Below are 17,187 nucleotides of genomic sequence, written 5' to 3'. Positions count from 1 at the left end.
CTAGGACCTGCCAGAAGAATATGAGGCTCTTAGTTTAATGAATTAACACAGAGTCTGGGGAATTTGTTCCCTGAGGCTAAACAGGGACGTGTCTCCTTCTTCCTTAATCTCTGCCTGCACAGGCTTGATTCTGCTTCTTGATCTTGTGGAATGCATCTCCACCATAGCTACAGGCTGTGGGGAGAGTCCTCGGCTTTGAAATCTGTGCAGTCCTCAAAATACCGGAAGCTGACTTTTTTTCAGTGCCTGCAGCTCTTCCTATTAGGAGTACTACTGTACACCACAGGAACTGCAGGGAAATGTAGTAGCTTTAACTTCAGATGTCTTGTAATAACTTAAAAGGTTTGCTTGGGAAATCTTTTGTAAAGAAAGAAATGTGCATCTTCCTGTCTTCCTTCATTCCCCTGCCCTGGCATAAACATGGTAGGTATAGTCTGGCTAGACAAAAAGATAAGGAAGATTTTTTTTTTTTTTTTTTTTTTTAAATTCCTTACTCCAGCATGGCTTACTACGAGAAAACATAGCTTGCTTTTGGTCTGCTAGGGGACTTGCAGGTTGTGGCTTGGGAGGTCACGCTAAATCTGCTGCGGTTCTCATGGTACGTTAATGTTTAAATGGCAGGAGTACTTCAGTAGCTGAAATTGCTCCCAGCATTCTTAGATTGCTCAGTAAATGATAGTGTGTTTCCTCAGTAACAGCAAACCCTGCTAAGAGTAAAGCTATAACCTGCCCATGACCCTGCATAGCAAAGGAGTGCTGGTATCTGGCAGAGCTCACAGGGGTCTGGGTAACTTTAATTCTGTTTTAACAACAGATAAGCTGTGAAGTGCTATTCTGCTTTGAGAATAGGTAAAGACTTCAACTCAGATGTCACTTGCAGCTGCAACTAGTATTTATTCCTACAGCTCCTGCCAATGAAGCTAAAACAATAACAGTGCCTGTACATATTGGAAACATCTGCACAAATTTTTGCTCTGCAGAGCTAATATACGCAATAGACAACACCGTTCAGCAACAGGTTTTAGTCCTTTCCTTGGTAGTCCCATTAGGTAAATTACATTCAACTTACGCAAAGCGATACTAAAATCCTCTTGTCAGTGTTGCAGATCTTGATTGATGGCTCTTAAATGCTCTGATCAAAACAGTTAATTGCCTTGTGCAAAATGAGACTGCAGATCTGTTTTCTGATAGTACCAAACTTCATCAAAGTGGAAGTCATTTCCTGGAAAAGGTTAAACCGTGGCAGGGAAGGCCTGGAGATTTGTTTACATAGCCTCTAGGCTGCCATAAGATGTTACGGTGTATTAATCTGATCTTTCAAGATCTCCATTAATGGCTTTGATTGTTCTGCACTGTGTTTTTTCTAGGGCACAGGAAACCTTCATGCAATGGGATCAATGTAGAAGATTTTATAACTTCCTCATGGCAGACAACATGAAGAAGATCATCCTTTCTCACAGGTACTGCAGTGCATCACTTACACTGATAGCATTGATTGGGTAAACTCCTGTATTGGATTTCTCTTCTCTGTCCTTGAAAATAGGACTTCTGAAAGATTATGCACCAGTTCCTTGCTTGGTGGTGTTTACCTGAACCAACAGAGAAGGGGAGCCCATGTCAATCTCATTCATATACCGTAAAATATACAAATAAGCTTTGGTGATCGTGTTAGAAGAAAGCAGGCTTTGTCTTTTTGCCTTCCAAGGAGACTTGCTTAATGAATAAACAAGGTGCGCACAGGAAAACATTGCAATTACACTTCAAAGTGGAGTATTCTGCATCTGTTTCACTTCTAGCCAGAGTTCCCTATTCAAGGAGCCTCTTGTTCTGCCACCTACCTGAGGTAGGATTAATCTTCAAGAGCTGCTGTATGGGGCTGCTGCTTATCAAATAAGCAAATAGTCAAACTGTAGCTGTGGATTCTAGCTGTTCCTATAGAAAGAGCATGTAGCCAGCAAAATACTTAGTGTTGCTGTTCCTGGAGTGCAAGTGTACTTGTAGGATCCTGTGCTGCTGTTGTGATCTGTGGCTCTCGCATATCAAAGGAATGTGTTTGTTAAACAAGTGACATGCTCAATGTTGTTCTTTCCTCCATCAGAAGTTTTCTGAGTACTTCTTTCTAAGGCAATAAATGTGTAAGTACCTCATCTATGTATATTTGAACTTGCCTGACTCGAGGGAAAAGGAGGGGAATATCTAAGACCCATTCCAATTAAGAGCATGTGTCACTTGCAAACTTTTGGTTCATTGTTTACACTCCTGTGCGGTATGAAACACTTGTAGAAGGAATTAGGGCAGCTGACATGTAGGACGATCCACGTAATTCATTCCAGATTGACAAATATTTAGACAACTTGACCAAATCTAACATGTGAAGTTAGGTAAGCCCCCATTAAAAGGTACTTAAATTCATAACCCAGAAAAAGCCAGTGCTGGCTCAAAGGCAAGTCTGTTAAGTAAACTTTTTTCCATAATCACTTGTGCTCTAAGGCAGCTCCCCCAAATCAAACCTAGCCTCCCTCCTACTCTGCCCTGCAGCTGCCTCTGAAAGGGAATAAAAACCCCTTTCCAGCTTGTGGTTTTTGTTCTATCTGTCAGCGGAGCAGTTTGTTCTGGTAAAGAAACACATCCTCTCCTGAGGGCAATAACTAATTATGACAAGTGTCCATAGTAAATATCTTTCTACTAAGGTAATGCCCCAAGTAATTTCTGCTGTGTGAGCTAACCTAATATCTGTGCTGGGGAGACTTTAGGACCAGATGGTGAAGGAGATGCTATGCCCAGGACTGCTAGTGCTCTCACCGAGCCACCCACGGGTTTGGTCTGATGCCAAAGGACCCTCCCTCTAACCCAGCCTCTGTTCCAAATATCCTTAGCGCTGTCTGTACTGGGAAGACTCTTTTTAGAGGCCCCTCATGCAGTTTTTCAGTATAACAGGAAAACATTTTTTTTCTATAAAGAGGCTGCTAGGATCTCTGTTATGCCTTGCTGCAAAGGGAGGTGGACAAATAAGCTGCGCTTGTTCCCAAGAAAGCCTCATGTTGTACATGTAGCCCACTTCTTATCTTGTCAGACTTGATAAACTTAGCTGTCCTTGAACAGGTCATGGCTTTGCTGCCCTTGTTATGTTATTTGGATGGTTTTTTTGATGTTACTCTTTCAGGCAAGTTCTTTTTGGAGATAACAACATGAAGAAGCCACAAAGCCTGTCAGATGCTGATCTGAGCAAACTCTATACAGCAACATCCCTTATGCAGATTGATGATAACGTTATGAGGTATGAAGGGTGATTCTCTGATCCTGTGTAGATCTCTGAAAGTACCTTCTCTTTCAAGTGTTGCTCTTGCATGCCCCTTGCTGTGCCTGTAGGAATCTGCTGAAATACAGTGCTGACAACCTCAGAAATTCTTCCTTGCCTTCACATTGAATAAAACTTAACAGGAGAAAAAAAAAAAAACTTACTATTGACAGTTACAGCTTCTGTAAAATCATCCAGGAGGCATTTATTTATCAGTAAGTCTGAACCTGCAGCCTTCAGTAATGTAGGAAGATGCCAGCTCTGCTGCAAGCTCTAGGAAAAAACAGTGCAGAATGTGGAAAGTGGCTCAGAATTGTTCATGAATGTCCTTAGCCCTGCTTGAATTTTGAAACAAATCTTCCCCCAAAAATCTACTCCTGCCTTCTCAATAAACATTAGGGTTGGCTGAGATGATACAACCTTTTTTTACTTGTCATTCCAACACTTAAATTAAGCTCTCTGCTTTATTAAGCAGTAGCATGTTACTGTCTGTGTCCTTGAAAACATACTTTCTTCAGTGGCAGTGGTTGTACCATGGCATGTTCCGTATCGGGCATTGACACCTTTCCAAAATGAAGGTATAAACTGTTGGCTATACAGCTATAACACTTTTGGCAGACTGGGAGTATTGCTGGCTGCTTTTTAAAAGCCATTCCTAAGGAAATCTCCCTACTTGTCCCTCATCCTTGAGGCCTTTCTAGTTTGGGCCAACAGCTATGTTGTCTCTCACGTTAAAAAAAAAAAAAAAAAAAGCACTTGAGTGTAGGTTTACTGAATTCTTGGTTTGGGATGGAGAGCTAAGGATTTGGCAAAGAACTGGAACCACAGTGAATTCTGGGTGGCTTGTAAGCAGGCCCTTTTGTCCAATATGTTTGAGGTTCATAAACTGTGGTGGTTTTGTATTTGAAAAGGCTTTCAGGTAAAGGTGAACCAGATCATAACTTTTTCTTTCTTCCATATGTACAATTACTTAAGTGAAATGGGATACTTCAAAAGAAATGTGCTGAAGGCTGCTAGACTTCAACTTGCATGTTTAACTTGCCTGTGCTATCACAATGTTTGAGTAAGCACAGAAAGCGTAAAGGCATGTGCTGCCAAAGGTGAGATTTTTGCAGAGGCAATGGGTGGAAAAAAAGCATTGTCCATGAAAATTGAAGCATCATTCCTATCTCTGCATATATGTCCTCACTTGAAAGTAAGAGTCACATGGGTATTAGAAGCAGATGATTGCAATGACAGTCTTCTCTATTTCAGGAAGTTCCATGGCTACAGTTCCCTGAAGGAATACTATGAAGAAGAAAGCTGCCTGCATTACTTGCACAGGGTAAGCTCTTGCAATAGAGACTGCTCTTGTACCTTCATTTTCCTGCTGGAGATAAAATGCACCGTGGTTTCTGTTGTTGATACCTATACACAGCTGTCTTAGCTGGGATTTTCAGAAATAATCAGACACGGTGTTTTGGAGTGGGATTTCAGTTCTTGCTGCCTCTAATACTGGGGCGAAATGCTCTGGGCTCTTAAGAGCTTATAACTGACAAGTAGTAGCACCCAAGTGATCTATATAAAGCCATGCATTCAGCTGAACTGCTCTGAGTGCATGAGGATAAGGTGGGAAATGGGTGGTGGCATAGAGCCTGCAGTTTCAAAGAAGAAAGACTTATACTGTGGAAGAGACTCAGGACACTATCTAGCAGGCAGATACTTAGCAGACCAAAGTTTTGCAGAAGTGGAGCTGGAAGATTAATTCCTCCTTGATGTACTGAGCCGGAGGATGGAGATGTTCCAAGGGAGTTTCCTGGACTTTAACCAAGGTGTCCATAACAGAGCTGGCACTAGCTGCCTGATGCACAAAGCAATACAGAGCAAAAAAGGGTGTAGCTATTTGAATTCTGAGAACGGGGAAGATCTGTGACTCAATCTGTATATATTCTGATGCACCCCTGCCCCTTTCATACAACTGAGTTAAAAAATAAAATCAAGTGCTCCAAAGTACTCCATTGGTGAAAAGCCACCAGTCTTAAATTTCGACTCTTTCTGCTTTTCTGATGCTTCTCCAGGTACAGGGCAATTCTGAAATAAGATGTCTTGAGTTAACCTAAGATGCTTTTAGAATTGGTAGATTGAAATTTAAATACCAACCTCTTACTTGTTCTTTGTTTTCTTTTCCTTTCGTGCCATGTTTCTTGATGCAGATCTATGTTCCTCTTCTGTTGGTTAATGCTGCTGATGACCCTCTTGTGCATGAGAGTCTTCTATCAATTCCAAGAGCTCTTTCAGGTATGTTGAAGCAGTCTGCTCCAGCTGTGCGTATTTGTGTGCCTGCAGCTTCCTTATCACATCATGATCCATGATTTCAAAGCAGCTTGACTAGCCTCCTTATATCTGTAATCCTCTGGGAGGTGTACTAAGCTAGAACTAACAAGGCTAACCTTGAGCAGAAAAAACTTGAGTCCTTTCAGACACCTTCTGCTGTTTTGGTTTGTGTTGATAGCCAGCAGGTTACATTCAGGTTACATTCTTGAATGGAAAAATTATTCCTCACTGGGATTTAGTAGAAAGGTGGGTTGTTATTGTGATAGTCTTGATTAAGTACAGATGAGCAGCCCCCTTTGCTGATGAAGAGCTGGGCGGGGCACATGCATAGCTGTGTTGTTTGGTACTGAACTAGGATCTCTCCCTGGACAGGAGTTCTGTGAGCTGTCTATCTTCAGCCAAGAAAAAAATGGGCAAATTACCTTTAGAAGCTCAGAAGAGGGAGCTGGCTGCTGCTTCCTCACACAAATAGCGGGTGCATAGGGAGGGAAGCAGGGTTCATTCTTTTCCTGCTTGAAGGCTGTGAGCAGAGAATGTATCCACAGCTGCTTCCAGACAGAAGCAAGCACAGGGGTTTTCTCACTGTATGTGGAACAAGGTGGCTGATGTACTGTCAGAGCTTTGGTGCAGCTCAACATGATGCTAACAGTCCTAGCTCCAGTGTATGTGAGTTAAAGATGTTCGTTCATTAAAGAATGACCATTCTTACAGCAATGCAGGTGTTGCCTTTCTTGGGCAACCCTCTTGTACTGGCTGGGGTTGGTTCCTGCAGACTGTCCTGTTCTGTGAAGCAGTAAGGTTCTGTGCTTTGGACTTCAAAGTAGCTATGGCCTTTGTCAGTGCATTTCTGCTTCCTACACATGATTACTCCTTTAGTTCAGATGCTATGCGAAGGGTAGAGTTGATTATCATGACTTGGGATAGTTTCATTCTCAGCTCCAAGATGTTAACTTTCTGGAATTTTGTGCCTCCTTTTGTTTTACAGAGAAACGTGAAAATGTCATGCATGTGCTGCCCCTTCATGGAGGCCACCTGGGATTTTTTGAGGGGTCTGTACTATTCCCAGAACCTCTTACCTGGATGGATAAGCTTGTGGTACAGTATGCCAATGCCATCTGTCAGTGGGAGAAGACAAAGTCTCACTGCTCGGACACAGAGCAGGCTGTATCTGGCCAGGAGTAATTGACCCAAAGACTCTGGATCGCTTCAGTAAATCTCCCCCTTTGGGAACATCTTGTTCCCTCACCTGCTGCTTCAGGTTTCCATTCTCCTTGATATCTTATGGCTGGGGTTTGATCACAATGTTTTCTTCCAAAGTGGAGTTAAAGCAGAGGTTAATATCTGATCAGAGCATCTTTGCATATATAGTCACTTGGGTTTGTAATTTACTGCTCTGCTTGAAGAATTAGGTTGCTGACTGTGACTTGTTACAGGGTTATTGAGCTAAAGACTGCTTGCTTTAATATAGCAGAAGTTTCAAGTGTCAAAATCTCTTCACCTGCTGGTCAAAAACTTGATCTGCAGCAGTTGTTTAGGTGTAGATGACAGGATAAGTATGAGACTGTTCTCCTCTGTCCCGGTGCTGGAAAAACCCTACACCAAGCCACAAGCCGGTGAGTGGTTCAGTCTGTAAGCAACTAAAATGTGGCTTGGAAACAACAGATGCTTGACTGCAAGGGTAGTTCCAGCCTTGCACCATCTCAAGGAAAGCCTTTTAGTTCCTAGGAATGCACTTACACAAGTGCATCAGTTTAAAGATACTTAACTTTTCCATGCTTCAGCTATCTGTGGATTACAGTGTCTTTATGCTGGGACTCCAGGTAGAGAACAGCTGCAGGCTGGTAATACCAGTTAATGTTTCTATGTAAACATGTTCTTGCACCAGATCAGTCACCTTCTTGTCATCTTTGCCACTTTTTAAATGTAGTCATCTTTTTAGTACTGGGTTTTTTTGCTTTGACCCAGGGCTTTTTAAAGCTGGCTCTGGCTTCCAAATGGAAACCAGTGAATCTGTAGGATCTTTCTGTGAGCTCAATCTGTTTTTAAGAATATTTCATAGAGAATTATGTACTCTGTTAGGGATTAATTTGTTGGGCAGGAAGGTATCTGTTTAGATTTACTCCCCTTATGTCAGGGTAAATCATACCAAAATTCTTTCCCTTAGCTTTCAAAGCATCAAATGGTTTTCAGACACATGACTTGCCTTACAGTTGATGGGGAACTGGATGTCTCTAGCCCTGTGCAATTAAAATTATATTTTTGCATGGCTAACTACTTCCATATCTATGTAAATGTCGTAGGATTACTGGCTCCAGTAAGACACTGGGCTCTTCCTCACTTGAATTCCTTTTCCATGCCCAGACATCCTCTTCTAGTTTTAATGTGCGAAGTGAAGTGTGAAAGCTGTTTGCAGGAAAGATGCCTACTCACTTGTGCTTTTCCCTCAAGTGGCTGTTATGGTTTGTGCCAAGATTGTTATTAAAGACTCTAGTCTATCCCCTGGAAGGAAAGTTGTCCCATGACAATCCAGAGACTGAAACTTTGTGGTCAAAATCTTTTTTTCTTTTTTTTTTTAACTGTTTGTTCTGTCAATATTGTAGTCTCATCAATCCATCCTTAGGACTTCTTTATCACAGTGTCAGTGAAGTTCTTTTCCTGTCACACTTCCCACATCAATCAGCACTTTATTGCTTCAGCCTTGGTTCCAGGCACTTTAGTTTATAGCTTAAGGGCAAAACAAGCTGCAAGACTTGTCTGGTAATATGGGGCAACAAGCCTTCTGGACTGCCCTGTCCCTGAACTTCAGTAGGTTGGAGAGGTGGGATTTTGTTTTAATAAAGCAATAATTAACTATTGTAGCAAAGGTGCATTATCATATCAGGAAATTCCTTTCATTTGCCTTAGGCCAGACACCTTGGCCTGTTACAATGAACTGTGGATATCTGCACATTCTCCTCCTTAGTGAATCCAGGTTTCCTTTTTTCATCAAAGAAAAGATGTGACCAAGTAAAGCTATAGAAAGACTTGGCCATGCTTGTGGCTGTTCCTTAAGAACTATTTTAGGGCATCAGTTAGCAAGGATATTCTTAGCTGATGGATATCTTGTCTCTATGTTGTTATCCTCTTATTCATACTGCATCTGTATATCACTAAAATCTGTCATAAGACATTTCAGATTTTTGCTTAAGTAGCTGTTCATGTAATATTCATTGGATATGACTTAAATATCTTCTCACTTCAACAGAAGTGGAGTGCAAACAACATTTGTACACATCAAATAGATACAGTATAAATTTAGGTGTGTAGGGGGATATGGTTTTTATCTCCAGTGGGTTACAACTTTAGAAGTGTTTCAGCTTTCATAGTATACTACAGCGGTAGCTTACACAGGTCATGGCTCTCCGCCTTGAGGAAACAAAACTGCCCTTCCTGTGCTTCATGTGTCCTTCCTCAATCCAGCTTTACTCTGCTGAGATGGGTATCAACTTCAGACAGCTCTAGAGGAACAGAAGTTGTCCTTGGTACCAATACTGCTGTTGAAGTGAAGAGCCCATCATAAGACCCAACATGTGGATACCTATGAAAGAAAGGTCAGTGTGTGTCTGACCTCCTTTGAGAGCAAAATATCTGCCTTCCTCAACCTGAGAGCCTTATCAAAAGCAGGGGCTCTCAACCCAGCTCCCCAAGCAACTGAAGCTTTGCTTTCCTTCCCAGGAACCCAGACTGGCAGAAAAGTTCACTGGTTGACTGGTCCAGAATGTGAAAGTCAGGAGGGTGAGAACTGGCTTGGTACTGTCTGGGAAGGTTAATGCTGAGGCAAAGCAAGTGTTTTGCCCCTGCTTTTTGGCCAAGTCATGCCAGTCTCTCTGGAAGTGGAGCTTTGTCCTGGGAAGCTTTTTCTTGGAAAAAATATTCTTCCTTCTGTTTTGTAAAGAAGATCATTCTTGATGGACCAGGCTTTCAAACAGGTTTTTCTGTTTCTGAGGTATGAGGAAGCTACCTTCTTGTCAAATGTACCTTCACTTCAAACTGATTTCACTACAGCAGATGGACAGTCAATCAATGACCCATTTTTAAGCAAGTCTCCTAAAATGAGGTGAGCAACTAGGCAATTCTCAAAGCAGCAGGAGCTGTAGCTTTGTCTAATCAAATAGAGATCTTGCTTTAAAGTTAGAGGGTCTTTTCAAGGAATACTCCTTCCTGCCCTGCAACCCAAGCCTTCGTACTTCAGAAGTGCCGATGCTGTGGACTTTCTGAAACTTTCAACTGCAGAAGTAATATGGGTCTCCATATTACAGGTCTTGCTCCTTTGACCTGTTTTTGCACTTTGTACTTGCATCTACAGCTGTTCAAACCACTTGTGACTTGACCAGCTAATTCTAGCCGGTTTGGGGAAGAAGAGCTTTTGTCACGGCTTGTTTGTGCAAGGCTTCTGAAGCCTGAGGTTCAGCTTACTAAGCTGCTTGTAGGTGGAAGCAGTGAAAAATCTATTCTCCCCATCCCACACAATTTGCTGCTCTCAAAGCAAGACTCATGGTGTCAGACTTGCAGTAGTAACTTAGAGATCTTCGGGAAGTGGGAGAGGAGAAAGTTAAGCTGCAGTACATGTTGCCTAAAGGGAATCCTCTATTGGATCTTGCTGCTGACAGTGACTGGCAACTGATACCTAGAGCCGGTGCCCCAAGATGCATGGGGCTTTGTCCAATCCTAATCTGAAATACTCTTCTCTCCCGAAATACTAGTCTTGTGATGTGGGCAGATGGTCTTCATTTGCCCAGTGAACTCAACCTTAAATGCAATCTGAATTTTTAAGTCTTAGAGACAAAGTCAATCTTTTTTCATCTGTTGTCAGGACACGTGAGGTTGTTGAATGTATATCATTACAGGGTAGTCTGATAGCGCAATTCAAGATTACAGCATGATGAATCTGTCATGTGCTCTGTTTAGTTTCAAACTGGGATTAGAAAAAGCACTAGCAGAGCTCTTCCACAGGTAGTCTCGTGGTATACACACCTCTCTCCCATCACTGGATATAAGTAGCACTTGAACATAAACCCTAAGGACTTTCTCAGTCAGCTAGCAAGTTGCAGAACTATTACTGTTTGGTTAGGCTGGTCCAACCATCACCTTTGTCAGTGTCTGGAGAGATCTGAAGCTTGTAGGCGAGCAGCTGGGACTCGCTCTTACTGAACACAAGGAACTTGCAGTTTCTACTACATCAGATCTGCCAGCATTTTTAACGTTGGTTTGCTTCTAAATTGAAGGTGTTTTCAGGTGGATCTGACAGTGTTGTAGTTGCACTGTAAAGACAGACACTTGAACTTCCTTGCAGTCTTTTTCTGAGTGTTTTTCTGCAGTTCCTGTTTATGAAGATACAGGTTACAAAGATAGGGCATTAAGCAAAGATGTTGGGAACTGTTAGCTCCAGTACTGAATTCAGCCAAGCTACCTGTGTGTCATCTGTCCTGGGTCTGCCACAAGTTCCTAGACCACAGCCCTTTGACACGTGGTGCCTTGCCCTTTTTCTCCTCCTCCCTTGACATCAGCATATCTAGAGACTTCAGTAACAGCTCTGGCAGAGCTTTTGGGGCTCTGCTCTTTAGTAAATGATTTTTCAGACACTAGGTAGTGAGACAACTCTGATAATGTACACTGTGCAGGTGTGCTGACTTGCAAGACCTTTGTGGGCAGCCTACAACTAGCTACAGTCTATTGATTAGATACTTTCTTCTAGGATCTCCACTATAGCTCTACTGGGATGTTGACCCTTCTCATGGCTCCTGCCAACTGGGAAGTCTTAAAAATAAATTAATTTTAAGGCTTAAAATAATATGTATAAGCAGTGGATCATTTTCAGCTCTCAGCTCCTCTAGCAGTAGGGATTGAGTCATAGAAGGAGAGTTTGCTTTGCTTAATATGTGACTTGTTACCTTACAATCCCAAAGTTCTTATGTCTATTAAGTCTCCAGCAGCGTAGCTGGAGGTAGATTGCCTAAGTGACTACATCTCAAAAGAAAAAGCAGAGAGTAGCAACTTCAGGATTTAATTGCCAAACAGCTTAGTCACCTGAATTGCTTCCAGGTTTTTCTAGAAATATTATGCCTGTTGGGAGCTTATTGAAATTCTTCACAGCCTTTTTCAAGAAGATCAGAAAAGGCCCTAGCCTTGTGCTGTATGTATCAGTCCTTTGTTGTGAAGAGCATCTTGTTTCTGGCTTGAGTCTTGCTCCATGTGTCCTTATCCTTTGGTGGGTCTGTTGGTTGGGTAGGTCCTGGAGCCACAGTGACTCGAAGCAGTGTCTCCTTCATGGCTTCTAGGTGAAAAGCAAGCAGCTCTCCTTCATGTGAGGACTCTCTGAGTTTTCTCAGAGCAACACCACCCCAAGGAAGGGGTGTCTTGTGACTGTACCGCTTTTATCACTGGGAGTGTCTGTTACACTGGCCTGGACTTTCTCAGCTGTTGGGGGAGCTTAGGCATAAGTGCCATCAATGAGTCAAAGCAGTTGCCAGCTTTTTGTGCTGTGGTGGAAGGGTTTCTAGGGTTATCCTGAACCGTTGCATTCTGAACATCTGTATACTTGGTTTTGCGGGTTAATCAATGGACACACACTGCAATCCAGGGCAGCATTTATCAGGTTGGCTCTGCTGTATTGAACAGCCTTTTTCAAGTCTATCTGATAACACTCTCCAAAAGCTCCAACCCCGCATCACTTGTGGATAAAGGCTTTCCTTTCCTTCTCACTCAATGGCCTTGCCTAACCCAGGTAGTTTTAATGCAGTAAGGAGCCCAGTCCCACAAGGTGGCTCTACACAAAGCCTTTTTGCTTTTGTCTGAATGACAAGCTTGCATTGTCTATCTCTGGTCGTGCAAGAGATTAGATACTTTCTTCAGTATCAATTAGATATTGATTAGATACTTTCTTCTAGGATCTCTACTATAGCTCTGCTGGGATGTTGACCCTTCTCATGGCTCCTGCCAACTGGGAAGTCTTAAAAGAAAAAAAAAAAAAAAAGCCAAACAAAACCCACTTGTATTTGATATAACCAAACCCTACTGCTTAGCCCAAGTCAGCAGCTTTCCAAAGGAGCATGTTTTCTCATTGTGTTACTTGACAGCTTGACCGTAATTCCCAGTGACAGATCACTAGACATTCTTCTTGAGAAAGCATAACCTCTTTCTCTGAAAATCCCAAGCCGAAGAGGTGTGTGGAGAGCTCAGGAAGGACAGACCTGTGTCCTTCTTGTGTTGCCCATGCAAGTGTGTTAGAACAGGCTGAGTGACTTCTAATGTTCTTGGTGAGCAGTTTACTATGAAAATATTTTCAAATTGGCAAAATTACACTCTGGAACCATCTCTAAATGCTGCCCTGACAAAGCTTGTGTACTGAGACACCCTCCACGCTGCCATGTTCTGAGTCAGATTCTCTGGAGCTGACAGCTGCAGGGGAGATGATTTGCAATTAGCAATGCAATTTTTCTATATCTGCTGATGTTTACCTTTAAAATTATATATATAAATATATATAAAACAGTGTCTGATTTTTTCTTTAATTTTTGTTCTTCTGTGTGCTGTAAAATGGAGGTCATTGCAAAACAAAATGTAATTTTGTTATCTTTGATTCAGTGGGATTTCTTTATTTAAAAATAAAGGACTTATTGAAGTCAGTGCTACATGTAGTGACTGTGTGCAATGTTATTGGGTGATGAAGTCCAGCTGTCACTCCTGGCAGGCACAGCAGCCATGCTTTCCTGCTCCCTTCCTCTGCAGTGGGGAGAGGATCATCTGATGTGGGAATATATTGGGCCGACAAGGGAATCACAGAATCATAGAACGCTTTGGGATGGAAGGGACCTTTAAAGGCCACCTAGTCCATCCCCCCTGCAATGGGCAGGGACATCCACAACCAGATCAGGTTGCTCAGAGCCCCATCCAGCCTGGCCTTGAATGTTTCCAAGGATGGGGCGTCTGCCACCTTTCTGGGCAACCCATTCCAGTGTTTCACCACCCTCATTTGGAAAATTTTTTTCCTTGTGTTTAGTCTAAATCTACCCTCCTTTAGTTTAAAACCATTACACCTTGTCCTGTTGCAGCAGACCTTGCTAAAGAGACTATACCCATCTTTCTTGTAGGCCCCCTTTAACTATTGAAAGGCTGCAATAAGGTCTCCCAATACTGATTAAAAAGCAGCTGTGGGTATCTGAACATGTTCCCTCGGTTATGAGATTTGGATTAGCTAAAGGAGGAAAAAGAGGAATCCTTTAGCCCCAGTCCTTACATGTGAATTAGTATTAGATGTTAGTTTCTGTTCACTAGTGCTGTCTAAACGAAGCCTGCCTTGGGGAAAGGCTGTCCTTACATCCCCGTGGTACACACCAAGGCAGGAGCTGGCTGGCTGCTCCCTCACTTCCAGACAGGACAACCTTTGTCAGTAACTCCTGTTTCATGAACTCTGGTGTTGCCTCTATGTTTTGACCCGCTAGTTGGCTATTCTAGTGGTAAATGCAAGGGCTCTAGTTCTAGGAAATATGAATGACCCCCTCCTTTGAGGGAGAAACCTCAAGCTTGCACTCCTTCCGTACTTCTGGGGTGGGGAGAACAAGAGGGGTGACAGTGTAGGGGGTGTCTTCTCCACCTTTCACTCCTTTCAGCAGTTGCAGCTTCTGTGCCCACCTCTCAAAGACCTGGCTCTGCTGCCTGCTGAAGTGAGCATCAAGTAGATAAATGACAAGACTGCACAGGGGCTGTATGTAACAACGCATGGACGGTGTGCCAGCCCCTGCCACCACTGCCATCTCCAGCTGGAGCCTTCCTCTGCCTCTGTTGTGTTCCAGAGAGTAGAACAAGGACAGAGCTGCTACAGAAAGCCTCCAGAGAGATGTCAGTCTTAACAATTCCTGCTATATATAGGAGCATCTAACAATTGCCCTGGCTCTTACGTCTGTTGAGGCTGGGCTTGGTGGCTGAGCACGGGGGGTGTAGCAGGCTCTTGAGCTAAGGAGCATGTGGCTTGCTTGGCCTTCCCTAAGGCTCAGCTTGGGGAGCTAGCTGGGTGTGGACTTGATCTTCTTCCCCCCTTTCTCCCTTGCAGTATGTGACACAAGCCCTAGTGATGCTCAAGCCTTTCTTAGTTGTTTTTTGTCTTATGGCTAAGAGAGGTCCTTGATGCCTCTGTAGTGGAGAATGGAGATAGCATCAGCTTAAAAAAGGGAATGCCTGTCCTGAAAATGCTGAAGAAGGTGTATTTTTGCTGGTGGAGAAGAGTGGATTGTGACAGCCCTGTGTCAGCCCCCAGGTTCTCCCAGGATCACTAGGTCGCTGGCTGGGGGGCTCCTCCAGAGCCAGACCTATTGCTGTGCCAGGACTAAGACCTGAAGCAGGGCACAGGGCTTAGCTCTGGCCCTTCCTGCAGCGCGTGGTAGGACTCTCCTTTGGGACAACAGCTTTCCTGCAGTGTGCGGTAAAGCTTTTGGTCACGAGTCTCTGGAGAAATGATCAGACTGAGGAGAGTTCCTAATCTTTCAGCAGCTGGCAGAAAAAAAACCCACAACAGCAACTCTGGCTGGGACACCAACATCTGAGGAGTCAACAGCTTGTTTGAGCCTAGGGCATAGAAGAGCCCTGCCAAAAGCAGTACTTGACTGACGCTAAGAGCTCACTAGTGTGTGGTTTTTTACCTACAGACCAAGTGAGACAGATGTGGAGGGTAACTGGGACCAGAGGGCTGCTGGGGCAGCTGGGCTGGGCCAGGACCATCGCTGCTGTTCCCCTGTAATGAGAATTGCTCTGTGGGAGGCAGTGTTTCGGGCTCCATCTCTAATTTATTGGCCATTGTGATTTAGCTGTTAGATCTATTTTAAAAGATCTACTTCAGAACTCCTTCCTGGCTCGGTCAGAGTCACTCTGCAGGGAAGCTGATGCCAGCATGGATCATGGATCATGCTCCCTGCTCTGTTTGCTGTGCTGTTCTCTGTCTCGCCATCAAAGCAAGCTGCTGGCTGACAATGTGTCCCAGCAGTGGTGAGCAGCCACAGGGACCTCCCAAGAGCTATGGCTGTCCCAGTCCCAATCCCAGAGGCAGCAGCGTGGTGCTCCCGTCTGTGCGTATGGGGTTTTTTTTGTCTTTTTCTGTTTTTACAAGTGAGCTGCAATTGCTCTGTCTCCCAAGCAAGCTGTGCTGTTGTGTTTGCACTGGCCTGATGGTTGTAGGGTTGTCACGCATGGTTTCCTTGGGACAGCTCCAGATGCTTCCCGCCCCGTGAACAGCACTGCACAGTAAGGAGCTAAAGGCAGCAGAGAGGTGCCTTTCGCTCTCGTCTCGCACAAGGTTGGCGCAGCCTCGGGCTGGGACTCGCCATGCGTGGACCAGCTGCCGTGCTGCTGAGGCTGGAGAAAACAGATTTAACCCCAGTCGCCTCTGCCCAGACGGGCCCCATCCTCCCCGCAGCTTCGGAGCCAACGTCCTGTTTGGTTTGAGCCTGAGCCAGTGCCCTGATGAATGCGGCTCTTGTCAGCGTCCTCCGCCTCGGCCAGCTTCGCGTGGGGGTCCGGTCCTCGGCTTGGCTGATGAAAGGCGCCCGTGTGTAGCTGCAGAGGTGGGAGGGCGGGGAGATGGGGCACGCTGCGGGACTGGCTTGAGGGAGAAGAAGGTAACCTGGGCAGAGACCAGCGCCTTGCTCCTCTCCAAGCCCTACTGCTTACCAAGGGAGGAGGAGACGGTCTGGAAACAGGGATCCAATCAGCTCCTCGGAGGAGATGCCTGGTTGATGAACCAGAACAGACTGACTCCTTGGGACACAGCTACTTCTGCCTCCCTCCTCCCCACCCTGGTCTTGTTGACTCCACATTAGCAAGGGCTAATTAGCATTAGCATCAGGCACAGCTCGTTTGCCAGGTGAGGACCCTCCTCTGCCCTCCATGGTGGCTTTTGGTGGGGCTTCCCTGACGGAGCTCCCTCTCACAGTGCAGTGCTAGGAGAAACAGCTGTGCTGAGGCTTTTGAAGTATTTAGGAAGGTACATTCTGCTTGTCTTTCACTGTCCTGTGGTTAAAATCCATCCCCTACTCATAGTGGCTGCTGCAGCCTCTGTTCATCCTCCCTGCCTGCCTGGCTAAGCAGGAATGAGACAGAGGCAGCTCCGTTCGGGCCCCTGTTTGGGTCTTGTTTGCACCTTTTGGGCTGTTTTCTCTTTCCTGGTTAGAGCAGATGACTGACAATTGGGGGTCCTTGCTCGGGCAGGAGTGGAGCTTGTTCTGGGATGCATGGAGGATGGAGATGGCCAGTTCCTTGGCCCCTTTGCCAAAGGGCAGTCAATGATGGGGGGACAGGGGTCTCCTACCAAGTGCTGACACTCCTGGCCTCCTTTGAACCAGCAGCACAGCCAGCGCCTGTGCCCAAAAAGCTGCACCCCTGTTCCTTGCCACATGCCACAAGGGACCCCAGAGCTCTGCTGTTAAAACACTTTATTTCTCCCTCGCTGTAGCCCTCCCTTCCCAGAGCAGATGCTGTCCTGTCCTCCCACCGCAGCTCCAGGGCATGCTGCAGCAGAGGGCTGCTGACCTCCTTCCTCTGCTGGCTCC

At 44.7% G+C, this 17,187-nt stretch overlaps 1 protein-coding gene across 2 annotated transcripts in view; it reads left to right on the top strand.

The window, feature by feature from the left end:
- Window positions 1-13,281, top strand: part of ABHD2 (abhydrolase domain containing 2, acylglycerol lipase) — a 42,946-nt gene extending 29,665 nt beyond the window's left edge. For both annotated transcript variants that reach the window (XM_082322761.1, XM_082322762.1), the window contains 5 exons: window positions 1,368-1,460; window positions 3,164-3,277; window positions 4,553-4,622; window positions 5,491-5,575; window positions 6,597-13,281. In XM_082322761.1, coding sequence (XP_082178887.1) covers window positions 1,368-1,460; window positions 3,164-3,277; window positions 4,553-4,622; window positions 5,491-5,575; window positions 6,597-6,793 — 559 coding nt within the window. In that variant the 3' untranslated portion in view covers window positions 6,794-13,281. The remainder of the gene's footprint in view (window positions 1-1,367; window positions 1,461-3,163; window positions 3,278-4,552; window positions 4,623-5,490; window positions 5,576-6,596) is intronic.
- The last annotated feature ends 3,906 nt before the right edge of the window (window positions 13,282-17,187 follow it).

Source organism: Platalea leucorodia (genome assembly GCF_965183815.1).
Source record: "Platalea leucorodia genome assembly, chromosome: 9".
Lineage (NCBI taxonomy): Eukaryota > Metazoa > Chordata > Aves > Pelecaniformes > Threskiornithidae > Platalea > Platalea leucorodia.
This window is presented reverse-complemented; position numbering and strand designations above follow the sequence as displayed.